This window comes from Anabrus simplex, chromosome 2, assembly GCF_040414725.1.
Source record: "Anabrus simplex isolate iqAnaSimp1 chromosome 2, ASM4041472v1, whole genome shotgun sequence".
In the NCBI taxonomy this organism is placed as follows: domain Eukaryota; kingdom Metazoa; phylum Arthropoda; class Insecta; order Orthoptera; family Tettigoniidae; genus Anabrus; species Anabrus simplex.
In genome coordinates, this window is record NC_090266.1 from 1,124,387,788 (window position 1) to 1,124,407,151 (window position 19,364).

The window sequence follows — 19,364 nt, forward strand, 5'->3', positions numbered from 1 at the left end:
ACAGGTAGGTTGATATGATGGTGATAAATAATAATAATAATGAACACCTATGAGACATATTATTATAATAGTTCTTTTTTTGCCGGACTGAGTGGCTCAGACGGTTAAGGCGCTGGCTTTCTAACCCCAACTTGGCAGGTTCGATCCTGGCTCAGTCCGGTGGTATTTGAAGGTGCTCAAATACGACAGCCTCGTGTCGGTAGATTTACTGGCACGTAAAGGAACTCCTGCGGGACTAAATGCCGGCACCTCGGCGTCTCCGAAGACCGTAAAAGTAGTTAGTGGGATGTAAAGCAAATAATATTAATAATAATTATTATTAGTTCTTTTCTTTAATAAGTGCACCATTGTCAGCTGCTGCCATTGAAATTAACTGGTATGTGGATGAGATTTGCTGCACAGAAGTTGGGACCCACTACAATGGTAGAAGGAGAACTGTTACCTCTATCCAACTCTATCAAACTTGGTCCGGCTGAACTTCAATATTCTTGCTACCTCTGTGCCCTGCAAACTCTCTAAAGCAGGACAAGTGATAAACGATCGCCGAACATGCTTAAGCTAAAAAAACTTGGGCAGGATTTTGTTTTTAAACATGAATTCCTACCTATTGCGTAGAGTATAGCGTTGTTGCCGGGACAAAACCTCCTATGTGAAATATTTTAGCTTAGAACTTTGACCGGTAAGGTTCTGTCATCTAAGGTGCAATATTGTGTGACAGTTGTCAAGGCATTCTCGGTCTTCATAACGTATGTGCTGCGGGTCAGTATATCTCCAAAAATATTATCACATAGGAGGTTTCGTCCCGGCAGTGACGATAGACTAATCTTCTCCTAAAGTTTTGCAGCTCATGTTGGGTTCTAATTTGTATAGTTTTTTTAAATGAAATAATAATCATGAATGAATATAAATTACTCAGGTATTCTTTGCTTGTCTATCACTATGCAGTATATATGAAATTATGTGCACGATGTTAAAAAGTCATTTAACTGGTTCCTGTTTTGGCTACATAGTAGTAGTTCTAGGAATGTAAATGGGTCACTGCAAACATTTCTTGGAATAGTAAGTGACGATCAGGTGAAAGGGATGGAGTTTGTTGTAGTATCCTCCGACTTGCAGCTATGCTACCCGCTCTCGCATCGAAGCTCCTGGAATGTGCGTGTGTGTCCAGCTAGCGTGCTGACTCATGACTTGTGACGTCAGCCAGCCAGTATAAATTGGAGCCCCGATTCCGCCGCTGTAGGCAGTCAGCTGTGTCCAGCGATCAGCTCTATGCCGTAAGTCAGATACGGAGGTACCCCTCTTGAAAATGTGGAGGTCTCACCTCCGGACTAACTACTGCCTCAAGATTCCCGCCTTTCTTATAACTTAGCCTACACCATTATAGCATTCTGTTAGGAAGAACTTTGCATTGCATTCAAGTCAGACTTCCAGACATTAGATAGCCATCAGCTATCCGAGACAGTCATATGTTAGTGACATTCTACATCATCAGTATAAATCCGATTGATAATAATAAGACAAATTTGTATAAATGTAAATATGTCTTATTCAAACAGCAAACTTACTCACTGTATTATTAGTGTGTGCTCCAAATAAGAAGCAAGCCTCCAGTTCATTTATTTTGTGTATTGTGTGAAAGATTTCAAGAAAATAAACTTTTAAGTTGTGTTATATATATTGTGCTTCTTGTATTGCACAAAGGTAGTGGCGAAAGCGAGATGGAGGTAGAGTACCGCTGTTTACGTACAGGTTAGGGGCTGCAAGAGGCAGCAGGGGTTTAACGACTGTCCCACCCAAAAGCTGCCCTGTACCTTGTATTAGGTTACATTTATATCCTAATACTGCAACCTAATACTACACTGTAACGGATACAGTGGAACATGATACAGGAAAGTAACCGTTTATCCCATCCCTAGTTTTTATATTTTATGATGATGATCATGATGAGCAGTTGCTCCTGAACTATTGCATATTGTATTTGTAAAATTTGCACATCAGTTCATTATTCTGTTGTATCTGAAACTGTCCTAAGAATTTCAAATAGATTGGTTGAAAATTGTAGCATGAGGAGCATTTTGAATCTTGAAAAGTGCTGGAAAAACAATTTGAGAAAAATGAGATTGAAATTATAGAGACGAACAATAATCCAGTATCTGAATATAGTTGATTTAAAACACCCCAGCACAATATGTTGGACTCTCTGCTGCCTTCTTCGTGGTTTCACTAGCAGTTGTTGAGCATTTTAGTTTCCTTCAGGCTGTTTTGAACCCTTGTCGTTCAGACACTCAACTGTGGTCAAGCCTACTCTTGTCCCTTATTACACAAATTTTCTGTCCTGAGCTGCTAACTTACCACCCCCAACACTAGCTTTTAGTTTCTCACTTGCTTCACAACACATGTTGAATTCAGCAATTGCTGATGTTACAACAGTCTTCAGTTACTTCTTTGACACAAACAATTCTTTCGGGCTCATAGCCCAAATTACACTATGAAAAGATTCATTGGCATTCTGTGTTTTACCTACTGTGCAGTGCTTTAAAACCTCATTCGAAGCAAGTCTTTGATACACAGGTATTATTTTACATACTACCTGTGGAGATAGTGTAGTCTTCAAGTTGCTACTGTTCATACCGAGCTAGATAGCTGCAGTCGCTTAGGTGCGGCCAATATCCAGTAATCGGGAGATAGTGGGTTCGAGCCCCACTGTCGGCAGCCCTGAAAATGGTTTTCCGTGGTTTCCCATTTTCACACCAGGCAAATGCTGGGGCTGTACCTTAATTAAGGCCACGGCCGCTTCCTTCCCATTCCTAGGCCTTTCCTATCCCATCATTGCCATGACATATCTGTGTCGGTGCAACATAAAGCAAATAGCCTAGCTACTGTTCATGTTTTGGTGAATCTATGAAAAACAAAACTAAAGATATTTGCGACAATGTGAGGCAACGCCCACTTTTGCAGGGTCATTTAAATGGCCGCTAAGGGCCTTAAATGGCCGATATTTAAATAAAACAAAGCGCAACAAGGAAGTACAGGGAATGATCACAGCAAAAATATGTAAAAAACCAAAAATGGAGTTTTTGCATCATTTTCACCAAATTTCACTGATACGTTGCCTTAAAGCCTGTTCAACAACAGATTTCTTTAAGCCGAGCCGATCTTTTTGAACATTGGATTAGCAATTTAATTGAAACTTCAACAAAATTTTCTTGATATTATAGAATAACAGTGCATTGTATAATACTTTACTTCTCCAAAGTATCACCAAATCACACAGTCTGTAAGGGCTTTTTGATATGAATTGTGTTCAATTTATGTATTTAAGTTGTTGATTTTAAAATGTTTTCCAGTGTATTTTAAATTACCAAAAGTACAGCGTGTTAGTACCACATTATAACAGCAACGTTAATACATGTAGTTACCTGTATGCCAAAAACATATAGGGACTAAAATTCCCCTCTTCATTTTGTAGATTAAGGTTAATTTTAGTCATGTATGGCACCCGCTCATGCCTGAATCCCAGATTAGCATTCTTCTCAAGGGTGTTTGGTTCATCTCTCAATATCTAAAAAACCAAAATCATTGTTCTAATAGGGTGTTCAAGTAATGCTACAGGAGTGGACGGGGCATGCAAAATTTATAGGGGTAAGGACTGTTCCATGTTAAATCAAAGGGGACTGAGATGGGAGGCTCCAAAATAAGATTGGGAAGATCACCGTGAGCAGAACCAACTATCTGCAAGAAAAAGCTAATGGAACTGTTTCCCTTTAGAAATGCACCAAGGAGCAATTTATGCAATGTTGTTAATGCACTGCTAATTACTATGTTGAGATAACATAATACTTTTATAAATAAAATTTAAATTGAACATAAGAAAACATATAATATCCGTCAGTCCATTCTGATGACTGGAACAATGACCAGCTGGGGTCGAACAGCGACCCTTGTACTGTGACATGGCGACCTGTGTTGGCCGTACCACTGACTCATATGGGTCGAACCTATGACCATTTGGGGGCCGTGGGCGCGAGTGTAAAGAGACCTTGAAGTCACCTCCGCGTTCCCAGAGATGAGCTACCCCCACAGCTATTTACACATATACAGCCAGGAATCCTACCCCAGAAATGCTGGATGGCCGGATCATGAAATGAGGTGGGATAGGGATGTAGACAAATTTGAATTGAGTGAGTTAGGATATGTACAAGGTTTAGCTAGGATAGCACAAGGAAAGTAGTGGACTGTAGGTATAGGACACAAGGTAGGTAACCGGTTCATATCACTGGATTCCTGTGGAATTATTAACATATATATGTTTACATACTTAATACACATGTGATACACAATTCAGAACATTCTCTACACATATTTACACTCGCATAAGAATTCTGAATGTGCTGGTTGCACTGACTATGTCAACAACGTCTTGCATCACGCGACCGACCGTCACCGCTTCATCTCACACACTCCCGCACTCCGGGTGTTGGGAGGAAGTAGCCTGTAGTCTAACCCCTCCTAGTGGTAATAAAAAGTAGCACTGTCCTAATCTGACCTCTGGTGAGGGCTTGCTAAATTAGAGTGGAAGCAAAGCGGCAAAGTTATGTCTGGTGATCAAACGCTTACCCAAACAGAAATTTATACAAAATATAATGATGCACATATGCAATATCCTCTAACTACTAAGTCTTCTTACAATATTACGTTCTTAATTGAACAAACTCACATGATATTCACTACTCTATATTACAAATTAATGTACGAAAATTTCCTAACCTAAAATTGGGAGATCGTCATTTACAAACATTTCGTAACCTAAGATCAGGGATCGTACTTTTGTACGGTTACAAATCGGATATTTCTTCTCAAGTTACTAGATTACCTTGGCAACAGCTTAATTTCTCAGACTTGCCAGATTTTGTGACCACTACTGCAGCTCATAGTTGTTCTTACCAATTACTGGATATTACTGTTCCGTGTTGCCAGTTTCTCTGCAACAATCTTCGCACCGACACAGATAGGTCTTATTGTGATGATGGGATAGGAAAGGCCTAGGAATGGGAAGGAAGCAGCCATAGCCTTAATTAAGGTACAGCCCCAGCATTTGCCTGGTGTGAAAATGGGAAACTACGGAAAACCATATTCAGGTCTGCTGACAGTCGGATTCGAACCCACTATCTCCCGATTACTGGATACTGGCCACACTTAAGTGACTGCAGCTATCGAGATTGGTACTGGTATGTTAAGAGAGCTGCCTAATATTACTCCTAGGGACTTACTGTGTGAGTTGTTCTTCACTGTTTTATTCCAAAAAAGTAACACTTTATGTTTTAGCATCCGGATGAGTTAGCCATGTGGTTAGGGGCGCGCAGCTGTGAGCTCGTATCCGGGAGACAGTGGTTCGAACCCCACTGTCGGCAGCCCTGAAGATGGTTTTCCATGGTTTCGCATTTTCACATCTGGCAATTAAGGCCATGGCTGTTTCCTTTCCATTCCTAGGCCTTTTCTATCCCATCATCGCAATAAGACCTATCTGTGTCGGTGTGACGTAAAACAAATTATAAAATTAAAAAATTTAAAAAATTTAGCAATTGAAGGGTTGAATATTAGAAGGGTACTGTCATTTATGGGAAACGAGTTAAACATGTTTTCTTATGTATTTTTATCAGTAAAATATGGTGCGCCATTCTGTTTTACAGTTGGAGCACTTTTAAGCCTTTAAAATACAAATTCTTGGTTAGGAACATTACCTTTTCTACAAGATTAGATTAAATACCAGTAAATCTATCTAAAATAAGAGATCTCGAAAACCAAGTGGAATTTGTACCACTTAACAAGAAACAGGAAATCTGGAATGACTTCTTCACAGAGCAGGAAAACACGAAGAATTAGTCACAATCAGGGATGAAGATCAAAGGGAAGAGATTGAATCAATGGGAGCTTGGGATGTTTAACTGCTAGAAATATATAATGGTGGGTATTAGCAATACAGTGTGCTAAAAGTAACACTATAAAGACAATATGAACCATATGAAAAGAGAAAAGGTTCAGACTTTTACAAAGTGTAATATTTTTTTTCTATCTGATATAGGTAGTGTCTATATAATCCTATAGCTGCATAATATATATATATTTTTTTTTCACAAATAATATATTGCTTGAGAAGAAATCCAGTTGCAGAGTTCAATAAAATATAGGCCTATACATGTCTTAAGTTAGAGCTAGCACTTCTGTGAATATATTGTGTGACATACAGATTTTACAAACTTTCTTCTTGCTCTCCTGAAAAGTTATGAAAATTCAATTAGTACCCTTCTAATACTCAGTTATGAAGCTGGAAAGCTATAACTTGTTTTTTTGTTGGCCTGGGACCTGATCTCCATTGCCTGTAATATTGGTCAACTTTCTTCAAGTCTCATGTGAAAACCTTCTCTCCTTCTGAAGTACTATGATGGTGTCATAAGCATAGCAGAATTTTTTGATTGTTTCTACCTTCCTACGGTGACTTCCCCACCGGAAGGCTATGTAACAATCGAGTTTGAAATCTAGATGCACATTAACGAGCTTACAAAACTGAAGTATCACACTGAAGTCAGAATGAGAATGTAATCGTTTTAGATGGTGATAGAGGTACAGACCGATACATATCTTAGTTTTCCACTTACAGAGAGTTGTTTGAGGTTAGAAAATGAAAGGAACCGTTGTTATCAGGCAGGTAGAAGATGGGAGAGGGTCCAAGAGGATGCATGAATCTGATCGTAGAACATCATCTTTTTTATTTACTTTTTGAGTTAGGGAATCCCTTTCGTACCTGTACGTCTCTGTGTGAAAATTTGACCATGCTGGAAGGCCGCTAAGTTTACCTGCTGGTCATGGTTAACCTTCATCCTCTCACTGGCTACCTTCAAGTATTGCTGAGTAGTATGTTCATCAGTGGCGGCTGGTGGTATCTGAAGCTGGGTGTTGCACCACCATTTTCAGTGTCACACTTTTATAGCTTATAGAAATAACAAACTCTATTATCGTTAAGTAATGAACTACATTCCTACTAAAACTGTAATATATCTGGCAATTACAGGAAATAAGAGGCTAATTATACACTGTAACTACAGTTACTCTTAATAATAATGTTGTCGGCTTTACGTCCCACTAACGACTTTTTACGGTTTTTGGAGACGCTGAGGTGCCGGAGTTCTTTTACATGCCAGTAAATCTACTGACACGAGGCTGACATATTTGAGCACATTCAAATACCACTGGACAGAGCCAGGATTCAACCTGCCACGTTGGGGTCAGAAGGCCAGCGCCTCAACCATCTGAGCCACTCAGCCTGGCACAGCTACTTTTGCCTCACTTGAATTGAAAATTTGTTATCCTGTTTTTTCATTGAAGCAAGATGTTGGTAATATTGTGGGTGGTTTGGTATGGCGTGGAAAAGAAATCACCCAGCAAGTTGGCCGTGCGGTTAGGGTTGCGTAACTGTGAGCTTGCATTCAGCGTATAGTGGATTCGAACACCAATCGGAAGCCCTGAAGATGGTTTTTTGTGGTTTCCCATTTTCACACCAGGCAAAGGCCGTGTCTGTGCCTTAATTAAAACCACGGTTGCTTCCTTCCAACTCCTAGCCTTTTCCTATCCCATCATTGCAACGTAAATGAAATTTGTAAATTTAAAAAATGGAAATGAATTACCTTTGGGAGAGGAGAGAAAGTAGGAATGAAGTAATCTCCACAGAGTGGCACAATCTAACGGAAACATATGGAATTGTTTCTCAGTATGGGACTTGCTAGTTTCGTGCAACTCCCTGAGACCGAGCTACCTGATGCTATGCAGGCTTAGGCTCGTCCCATTTCAGGTACATTGCGCCGCACTGTTCGATAGGGAGTTTCCGGAGGAAAGCAAACCCCCTGAATTTGATTCGAAGCCAGCAGCGTTTGTTGGTCCGTTACGAAGCATTAATACAGCGAACGACCGAAGATGGTTGATTTTAACATGTTTTCGAATACATGTTAGGTTTATTAAACTAAAACATTAGAAGAAAAGACGATAAATGAAGTGCAAAATTATTGGGATTTGTTTTGATTTGTTTTGATTTGTTTATGCTACATAGAACAAGTCCAGCTTTCTCAATTCGTCAAGTCTATATTGGTCATATTGGACAATTCCCTCTGCGCCATCGTGGAACTTGCTCTCAGAACTTTCCAGAAAATTAAGACTTCACTTGAATTTAAATGTGCAACACGAGTTCAACCGTCAACCTAAGACTTTGGCATCAAGAAATTTTAAGCGACATCACAATTATTTTATTCACCTGTTAATTTTAACATATTTTGGTTATATTTATTGTAACTTATGTATAAGGTTTTTACTTGTATGTCATTCCACTACCATCCATCCTCTTGTTCATCCATATTAATTTAGTTTATGTCTTTTGCTTGTAATTTCGGCTAGGCTGATGATGGTCCAAAAAATGGACCGAAACTAGTACCTGACACTATCATATTGTAATGTTTTGATAAATGTTAAATGATTTTAAGTATTGAGAAGGTGGAGCAATAAATCTTGTATTCATTATAAGTTAAGTCTTAACTCAATACGGAACCCAACCATGAACTTTATTACTTTAAATTATTGGGTGAAATTGAAAATGGTTTTCCGTGGTTTCCCATTTTCACACCAGGCAAATGCTGGGGCTGTACCTTAATTAAGGCCACGGCCGCTTCCTTCCAACTCCTAGGCCTTTCCTATCCCATCATCGCCATAAGACCTATCTGTGTCGGCGCGACGTAAAGCCCCTAGCAAAAAAAAAAACCAAAAAAAAAAATTATTGGGAGTTGTGCAAACCTGCAACAATACCATGCACCATCCCTGGTATTCATAGATGTAGTATTCAGCCTTGCTCACCAATTTTTATGTGTAACCTGCAGCTGACTCTCCTTGTTCCGGAGCCAACTGAAACACAGGTAACATGGCAGCTTTTTTTATGGTGTGACAGTTATTGAGGGAAAGTTAATGTTGATGAAATGCAAGAAATGCAGAAGAAAAAGAAATTAAGTGCCATAATCATTTACAGCTTGGATTTTTTACAATCTTTATAATGAATTCAAATTAGAGAGTACAGTTCTTGGCAATCCGTTGATCAGATTAATAATTTTTCCCACTTCTTGACTTTCAAATTCCATTATTTTATCATATTAATGTTTTCTGTTTAATTACTTCATAGAATTCAGAAAGATTTGAAGGGAACCCACTCAGTGAGGTGTTTGATGTTATGTCTGATTGCAAGTGCCTTGGTCTAGATGAATTGACGTGACTGACCCTCTTGTGTTTTGTTTTTCTTTTGCCTTTATCATTGAGTACACCATAGAAGTGGTACAATATTTATCCACTGTTTCAATTTCTAACTTAGTTTTTAACCCCTTTAGTCTCTAATGGTATACCGATGCAGCTAGGTTGAGTAGCTCAGACTGTAGACTGTAGGTTGGTGGCTTTGATCCCAGTTCAATCCAGTGGTGTGTGAGGATGCTCAGATCTGCCAGCCTCGTGTTGGTAGATTTACTGGCATATAAAATAATTCTTGTAGGATAAAATTCTGACACCATCTTTGAAAATTGTCATGGTAGTTAATAGGATATGAAACCAGTACTGAAACAACATACTGACTCATTAATTACAATTTTTTGAGATATGGTGGAGATTGTATGTAGTCTACTATTTTGTTTATTATTCACTCACTTGAATCTTGAAGTGGTTTGGTCTTATCACTTTCTCAATGTTTAGTAAAGATTATGTGTGACTGAACCATTTTGTTTCTCGCTCAGATATAAAAAATGTTCAGCTTTGGTGTATTCACACTTTGCCCGACTAACAGTGCCCTTCTCTTATTCACCTTCTACGCTCACCTTGATGGCCGCATCTGAAGTTCATGTGTGTTATATTCAACTTTCTTATTTTATTACTTTAACTTGTTGCCTTTTTATTTTGACACATGTGTTCCCGGTCCAAGGAATGATTGAATGGAGATGAAATTATACATGGAGTATGAATCACTGAATCATGCAGTCAACTATTAATTTATTTTATTACACTACTTAAGTACACTAATGACAGCTTGATAATGGAAAGGAAAAGAAAGACATTGATTTAAAGTTTCTCTGGATATTCATCTTCCTCATCAGTTTCCTCCAACGTATCTTGGACATCTACAGATTTTAGCATCTGCTGGTACTTGATATAATAAATTGGTGGGAAAATGTGCGTAGAGCTTAACTTTTCTAGATCCTTGAATTTCTTTGTAGGTAAAGGAAGTTGTATCTCGTAGGTATGCTGTTTGAAGCATCTCCTGTATATTTGAAATCTTTACCTTCTCTGTGGCAATAGCTGTGCAATTATCATCTTGCTGTTCTCAGAAATTGTATGGATAGTATAAAGCCACTTTTCTCCCTTCATAAACTTGATCGAACGGATATCTTTATGGCAAATGCACTCCTTATTAGCCATCACTTCAGTATCAGCAGAATTGTTCATCCAATCTTCAAACTTTTATATTTGCATTTTTTTTTTTTTTTTTTTTTTTTGGCTGCAAAATTTGCCCTTTTCATGTTCACCCTTAAAACTGCTATAAAATGTTCTTTTCCCTACAGTTGCTTTCAATACTGGATGTTTGCTCTTGTGGAAGTAGGTGCATTTCGACCTATTGATACTAGAATTTACATAAAGTGAAAAATTAAAAAATTGGTCTATTCATGCTTCCAGTGATATACAGTTGCTGTGTAGAACCATGAATGATACTAACCGAGCGAGTGCAGCTGTGAACTTGTATTTGGGAGATAGTGGGTTTGAACCCCACTGGAGATGGTTTTCCGTGGTTTCCCATTTTCACACCAGGCAAATGCTGGGGCTTTACCTTAATTAAGGACACGGCCACGTCTTTCCTACTCTTAGCTCTTTCCTATCCCATCGTGGCCATAAGACCTATCTGTGTCAGTGCAATGTAGAGTCAATTGTAAATATAAAATAAGAGTAAATAAATAAATAAATAAAATAAAATTCTGACAGTTCAAGGACAATTGGTAGTTAACACTTGATGATCCATGCTCAAGATGTTCCAAACGTTGCCTGCTGAGTCATATTGCTCAAGTCATGTGTTCAGGTCCTCGTATGAAAGTCCAGAAAATAGTACAGGAATTCATAATTTTCACAGGATCGTGACATGAATTCTCACAGAAAAGTTAATTCCACAGCTCATGCCTTACAACCAGAAAGACATTAGCATATCCATCTTGTAAGAAACGTTTGGATTGTGTTACTGAGAATGTGAAAAAAATCAGGACTATTAACTGTGGGAGGACATTCACTACCTATTTATTCTGTGCTGCGGAAGGAGTGTAGCACCAAGCAGTTAATTGGGTGTAGCTGACAAATTTTTCAATGAATTTTACCAAACTTTTCACAGTTTGTTGCTGAGCGAGTTGGTATGTGGTTAGGAGCGTGCAGCTCTGAGCTTGCATTCTGGAGATAATGGGTTGGAACTGCACTGTCGGCAGCCCTGAAGATGGTTTTCCATGGTTTCCCATTTGGGATGCAGATGAAGAATACACCCACGGTATCCCCTGCCCGTCTTAAGAGGTCACTAAAAGGGGCAACCAAGGCATGATCAAATTAGAACCATGATACTGCTTGTAATTAGTACCACCGCGCAGAGAACACCATGGGTCACTTGTACTTGCGCGTCGTACCACTATGTTCGGTACGTAATAGGTTTGTGATTAATAGCAACAATGTGTACTCAGGATGCATTTTACAGTATCTGTGATTCTGTGATTCGTACCAGTATATGAGCGACACCATGGTTCTGCCTTGTCTGGGTTTAGTACCCACTATGTGAGGAACACCATAGGAAAGTGCGAGTCCCTGTGGTTAGGCCTCTTATGTGAAGAACACCATGGGTTCGCGTTGCCTGTAAATAGCGACACAATGTGCGAAACACCATAGGTCTGTGTAACATATGCGCATTACAATACCTGTGAGTACTGTAGGACCATAATGTGTGGAATACCACGAGTCTACGCTACTTTTGATTAGTACCGCAACATGACAAATACCATGGTTCTACTTTCCTGGAGATATGTACCATTATGAGAGGCCGATGACTTGGATTTTGGACCCGTTTAGACTACAAGCATCATCGATTCAGTATTGTGCTTTAGAAGCAATCCCTTGGTCAGTAATATTATTGTTTAGCGCTAGTTTCTGGGAATGTGGGGCATTGCGGGTCAGATCCACTGATTGTTTTAACTTCATATCTGCCCATTCATTCATCATCCTCACGTTTTGAATTCTGGTCAGTGGAGGATTATGGATTTTTAATTGTCCTTACATTTCGTCTCATTTCGTGCCGTTAGGGGCCGATGACCTAGATCCTAGGCCCCTGTAAACAACAAGCATCATCATCAACAATTTTCATACCAGGCAAAGGCTGGGGCTGTTCGTTAATTAAGGCCAAGGCCGCTTACTTCCCACTCCTAGTCTTTTCCTATCCCATTGTCGCCATAAGACAGTGCAACGTAAAGCACCTTGTAAAAAAATTCACAGTTTCTTATTAGTACACAAACACACAAACAGCACAAGTTACTGGTATTACCTAAGGTCAATGCAGGGAAGGAATCTTGTAATGCTTTCAAATCGAACAAGGAAAATGACAACCAATCAGAGTAGCTTACCATTTTTTTATTTGAGAAAAAATCTCAGTATATGTTTTTGTACTGTGCCCATTAACATAAGCATTGCCAAAATACATTGACTCCACAGCAACTGGTACCCATTCATTTACCCTCAGTCAGAATGGAAATACCATACCGTGTCATTGCATGTGATGATGAGCATGAACATCTTTCGGGTCTACTATCATGTTTATGAACTCAACAGTAAAAATCAATTGAAGAATTTTCACAGGATCTAAGCAATTCTGTGCAGCAGTCTGAGGCCCATAATCTGCCATTTGCCCTCTGTAAATACCCATGTCTTCCCACACAAACCCACTATCGATAAAATTACGGCTGATATTTTCCCGCCTAGTTATCACAAGCAATATCAGTGTCACAATCACTACTTCCCCTCTCAGATGCTATATCCTAGTCCTCGTTTAATGAAACTAAACTTTCTGGATCATCATTTGCTAAAACATTGCATTTTTAATTTCCATATCTGCAAAATGCAATTTAGCGTATAGAATGGTGAGTATCTGTTTGTTAACTCGAAGAACTTTATCTGAAATAAAATAGAAGTCTCAGGTTGTGATGAAACAACTACTTAGGCCTTCAACATGACAATGAGTAAAGAAGTGAAATCAGAGATAAGACCTTTTGCGGATTATGTTATACTGTATAGAGTAATAAATAGGTTAAAAGATTGTGAGCAACTGCAAAAAGCCGAACTGCAGTTACAGTGGTGTTTTTGACCAATCTTTGTATATTTTAATTCAAGATGCATTCACATTAAGGTGACTATGTTTAATATTTTAATCGACACATGGACAGGACAAGTTAACAAGGCTCATCCACTATCTTTTAAAGTACATTAATGTATATCCTTGTTCTATTTTTGTTTGTGAACTGTGGCTGAAGATGTCCCTATGAGGGTAAAACACGTAGAAATAAGTTAATGTTAGTCTGAAAGGAATGAATGCGATTGTATTGTAAAATGAAGTTCTCCTAAAAGTACCATCACACTTGAAACTTATCATGTTGACTAGGGATGTTGTTCATCAGCGTAGAAACTGATGGATGTTTGTATCTTAGAGATTTGATTCCATGTCAAATACCTTATATCATTTTTTATTCCTGACAAGACTCCCTGGTATTTGGTATTTTATGCAGAGTAAATTATAACATTTATAAACTTTATTATACTTAGGCCTATGTAACATCTTTATTTCAGCATGTTTGAATTACAAATGTACTTAAAGTTTAACAGTTTTTCATTTTGACATTTCTAATAAATTATGGTTTTATATATCAAAATAGGAATAGTGTATTTTATATATCAAATAAGGTGAAATTGAGTTTTTGTTCTTCCCTATAGACATTTCGGCCTAAGAAGTCATTTGAACCTGGAACTTTACGATATTCTCTGCATAAACAAGCTCAGGCATCTCTTAACTCTGGCATCAACTTACGGTCGGTTGTACAGCTCCCTCAGGGAGAGGATATTAATGACTGGACAGCAGTGCATGGTGAGAAGCAATTGATCATAATTTGCATAATTTAAGAAATATCTGGAATGCTTTTTGGAAGGGTTTATAAAGTGTACATTATTCCACTTTGATGATAGTACATTGTTTAATTACAGTTATATTTATAATTGCCGAATATTTCCCTCAGCACACCTCAGGACTGTGATCTTTTTTTTCTTCCCATGTGTACTGCATGCATATCATTAGATTCTGTAGGCCTACTCTTTGAGAAGGCCAACCACAGAGTTCCTCATAACACTTCTGCGTGTAACCACCCTGTAGCAACAGCAAGCAAGCAAATTTGTAGCTTTACATAACTATTGATATTGTGATCATACCCCAACTCCCAGTTTTCTGAGGAATCCAAACCGCAGGGACGTGACATATTATATAAAAAATCCCAATTGAATTGACCAGAATTCAAATGGCTGCCATCTTGGTGAGAAGACAGTGACATTGCTACTCTGTTCTCACACCCTGGCTTTGGTATTGTAGTTCATCTTTGCTTATCTGTTTATGTCGTGTAGTTCTACTTCTTAAGCAGATTTATATTAAGAATTAAGTCCCTTGTGTTTTTCCCCAATGAGTGCATGAAACAATTTCCACCATAGTTTAGATGGGCGAGGTAATTGAACAGGAATCTATTGTGGTGAAAATAACATTTCATCTTTATAGAAAGTCAAGAGGATCTGAGATAGAGATCAGCAGCCCCTGTATGAACTCCTTATTTAGAAATATTTGCTTTAAGAGAAACTACTTTCTAAAGCCAATCTTAAATTTCATCAAATGCATTCACTCCTAAGTTAGGCTTTAGCTCTTCGTTATAGGTATCCTTAGAGCCTCCGTGGCTCAGATGGCCTCTCACCGCTGGATACCATGGTTCAAATCCCGGCGACTCCATGTCAAATTTGTGCTGGACAAAGCGGAGGCGGGACAGGTTTTTCTCCGGGTACTCCGGTTTTCCCTGTCATCTTTCATTCCAGCAACACTCTCCATTATCATTTCATAGCATTTATCACTCATTAATAAATCACCTTGGGAGTGGCGACCCCATTGTAATAACAGCCTATATCTGCTTCATTCATCCCACCCCTGACCCGGTCAGTGACTGGAAAACAGGTTGTAGGTTTTCATTTTCATATAAGTATCCTTCTAATAGTTTTACCTCTTACAGCTACAGTCACCTTCATTCACTTCTGACATTATTCCTACCAATTTAAACCAGCAGTTGTTCTTGCTTTGCCTCTTTCTTCCTCTTCGTGAATAAGTCATCCTGAACACACATGACCATTTGTCCACTGTAACTGTATGAAACTGTTTTTATTTATTTATTTATGCATGTATATTTATTTGTTTATTTATTTATTCTTTATTTATTTTAGAATACTGTTGACTTAACTGTGCTAACATCTCAGTGACTTAGGTTTTCTTATTCTGTTGCTCTCCTGGGAAGAACCTCAAATGATCCACTTGCTCTATTCAGGATCAGAATTCAGGACAGGTGTCTGTGCGAAATCGGTACGAGTCACTCCAGGTAGAACAACAGAGGGAAGATGAGGGACAGGGAACTGTTGGTGAGATGTGTGGAAGTAGGAGGAAGGGAAAAGGTAGGAAAGGAAAACGTAGAGTAGAGGATAGGAAAAGACAGGTGGAACAGGGTCACGGGAAGGAGAAAAGGGAGGATGAAGTAGCTTCTGCAGCTATCAGGAAAGATAGGGCTGACCATGAGGGGAGGGGATCAAATGAGGTGGGTAGGGTTGAGGCTCTGGTCATGGGGGATTCCATCGTTAGACACGTGGGGAAAGTGTGTGGAGGAAAGGGTACCAGGGTAGAGTGTTATCCAGGAATTAGGTTGAGGCAGATGTTGAGGAAAGTAGAAGAGAGGGAGGAGGGGAAGGAGAAGGTGATAGTGTTTCACATTGGTACCAACAACGTAAGGCAAGCTGATATAAGTACCAACTAGTTGGAGATGTGTGGGATCTGGTAAATGCAGCACGGGTGAAGTTTAAGAAAGCGGAGATTGTTATTAGTGGAATACTCTGTAGAAGGGATACTGACTGGAGGGTGATTGGGGATTTAAATGAGACTATGGAGTGGGTATGTGGGAAACTGGGAGTGAAATTTCTAGATCCTAATGGGTGGGTAGGAGATAGGGATCTGCGCTCAGATGGCCTTCATTTAAACCGCAGTGGTACGTATAAGTTAGGAAATTTGTTTGGAAGGGTAATAGGGAGGTACATTCAGGGAAACGGGATGGCCTAGGGAGCGGTGATAAGGGAACAGGGAACTGGAAATCAAGTAGGGATGACATAAAATTGTTAGTGTTGAACTGTAGAAGTATTGTAAGGAAAGGAATAGAATTAAGTAATTTAATAGATATATATTTACCAGATATTGTAATAGGAGTTGAATCATGGCTGAGAAATGATATAATGGATGCAGAAATTTTCTCACGGCACTGGAGTGTGTATCGTAGAGATAGGATAGGAAGGGTGGGAGGGGGAGTGTTCATTCTGGTGAAAGAAGAATTTGTAAGCTACGAAAAAGTTAAAGATGAGACACATGAAATTCTAGGTGTAAGGCTCATTTCTAAGGATAATAGGCAACTTGATATATTTGGAGTGTACAGATCGGGAAAGGATAGCACTGACGTGGATTCGGAATTATTTGATAGGATAGTCAGCTATGTGGGAAACGACATGGAAAGAAATGTGATTGTAGTGGGAGATCTGAATTTGCCAGATGTCAATTGGGAAGGAAATGCGAACGACAGGAAGCATGACCAATAAATGGCAAATAAGTTAATATGGGAAGGACAGCTGATTCAGAAAGTGATAGAACCAACCAGAGGGAAAAATATCCTGGATGTCGTGCTGATAAAACCAGATGAGCTCTATAGGGAAACTGAAGTAAGAGATGGTATTAGTGATCATGAAGCTGTTTTTGTGGTAGTTAAAAATAAATGTGATAGAAAGGAAGGTCTTAAAAGTAGGACTGTTAGGCAGTACCATATGGCTGATAAAGCAGGCATGAGGCAGTTTGTAAAAAGTAATTATGATCGGTGGAAAACGGTAAACAAAAATGTAAACAGACTCTGGGAAGGGTTTAAAGAAATTGTTGAGGAATGCGAAAACAGGTTTGTACCATTAAGGGTGGTAAGGAATGGTAAAGACCCACTTTATTATAATAGAGAAATAAAGAGACTAAGAAGGAGGTGCAGACTGGAAAGAAATAGAGTTAGAAATGGCTGTGGAAGTAAGGAGAAATTGAAGGAACTTACTAGAAAATTGAATCTAGCAAAGAAGGCAGCTAAGGATAACATGATGGCAAGCATAATTGGCAGTCATACGAATTTTAGTGAAAAATGGAAGGGTATGTATAGGTATTTTAAGGCAGAAACAGGTTCCAAGAAGGACATTCCAGGAATAATTAATGAACAAGGGAAGTGTGTATGTGAGGATCTTCAAAAGGCAGAAGTATTCAGTCAGCAGTATGTAAAGATTGTTGGTTACAAGGAAAATGTTGAGATAGAGGAGGAGACTAAGGCCAAAGAAGTAATAAAATTTACATATGATAACAATGACATTTACAATAAGATACAAAAGTTGAAAACTAGAAAAGCAGCTGGAATTGATCAGATTTCTGGGGATATACTAAAGACAATGGGTTGGGATATAGTACCATATCTGAAGTACTTATTTGATTATTGTTTGGTCGGAGGAGCTATACCAGATGAATGGAGAGTTGCTATAGTAGCCCCTGTGTATAAAGGAAAGGGTGATAGACATAAAGCTGAAAATTACAGGCCAGTAAGTTTGACATGCATTGTATGTAAGCTTTGGGAAGGCATTCTTTCTGATTATATTAGACATGTTTGCGAAATAAATAACTGGTTCGATAGAAGGCAATTCGGTTTTAGGAAAGGTTATTCCACTGAAGCTCAACTTGTAGGATTCCAGCAAGATATAGCAGATATCTTGGATTCTGGAGGTCAAATGGACTGTATCGCAATTGACCTGTCTAAAGCATTTGATAGGGTGGATCATGGGAGACTACTGGCAAAAATGAGTGCAATTGGACTAGACAAAAGAGTGACTGAATGGGTTGCTATATTTCTAGAAAATAGATCTCAGAGAATTAGGGTAGGTGAAGCTTTATCTGACCCTGTAATAATTAAGAGGGGAATTCCTCAAGGCAGTATTATTGGACCTTTATGTTTTCTTATATATATAAATGATATGAGTAAAAGAGTGGATTCGGAGGTAAGGCTTTTTGCGGATGATGTTATTCTCTATAGAGTGATAAATAAGTTACAAGATTGTGAGCAACTGCAGCGTGACCTCGAAAATGTTGTGAGATGGACAGCAGGCAATGGTATGATGATAAACGGGGTTAAAAGTCAGGTTGTGAGTTTCACAAATAGGAAAAGTCCTCTCAGTTTTAATTACTGCGTTGATGGGGTGAAAGTTCCTTTTGGGGATCATTGTAAGTATCTAGGTGTTAATATAAGGAAAGATCTTCATTGGGGTAATCACATAAATGGGATTGTAAATAAAGGGTACAGATCTCTGCACATGGTTATGAGGGTGTTTAGGGGTTGTAGTAAGGATGTAAAGGAGAGGGCATATAAGTCTCTGGTAAGACCCCAACTAGAGTATGATTCTAGTGTATGGGACCCTCACCAGGATTACCTGATTCAAGAACTGGAAAAGATCCAAAGAAAAGCAGCTCGATTTGTTCTGGGTGATTTCCGACAAAAGAGTAGCGTTACAAAAATGTTGCAATGTTTGGGTTGGGAAGAATTGAGAGAAAGAAGAAGAGCTGCTCGACTAAGTGGTATGTTCCTAGCTGTCAGCGGAGAGTTGGCGTGGAATGACATTAGTAGACGAATAATTTTGAATGGCGTTTATAAAAGTAGGAAAGATCACAATATGAAGATAAAGTTGGAATTCAAGAGGACAAACTGGGGCAAATATTCATTTATAGGAAGGGGAGTTAGGGATTGGAATAACTTACCAAGGGAGACGTTCAATAAATTTCCAATTTCTTTGAAATCATTTAGTAAAAGGCTAGGAAAGCAACAGATAGGGAATCTGCCACCTGGGCGACTGCCCTAAATGCAGATCAGTAATGATTGATT

At 38.8% G+C, this 19,364-nt stretch overlaps 1 protein-coding gene across 1 annotated transcript in view; it reads left to right on the plus strand.

The window, feature by feature from the left end:
- Mob3 (MOB kinase activator 3) overlaps positions 1 to 19,364 on the plus strand; it is a 121,140-nt gene that overhangs the window by 14,603 nt on the left and 87,173 nt on the right. Inside the window, exon 2 of the mRNA XM_067139729.2 lies at positions 14,074 to 14,224. Coding sequence (XP_066995830.1) covers positions 14,074 to 14,224 — 151 coding nt within the window. The remainder of the gene's footprint in view (positions 1 to 14,073; positions 14,225 to 19,364) is intronic.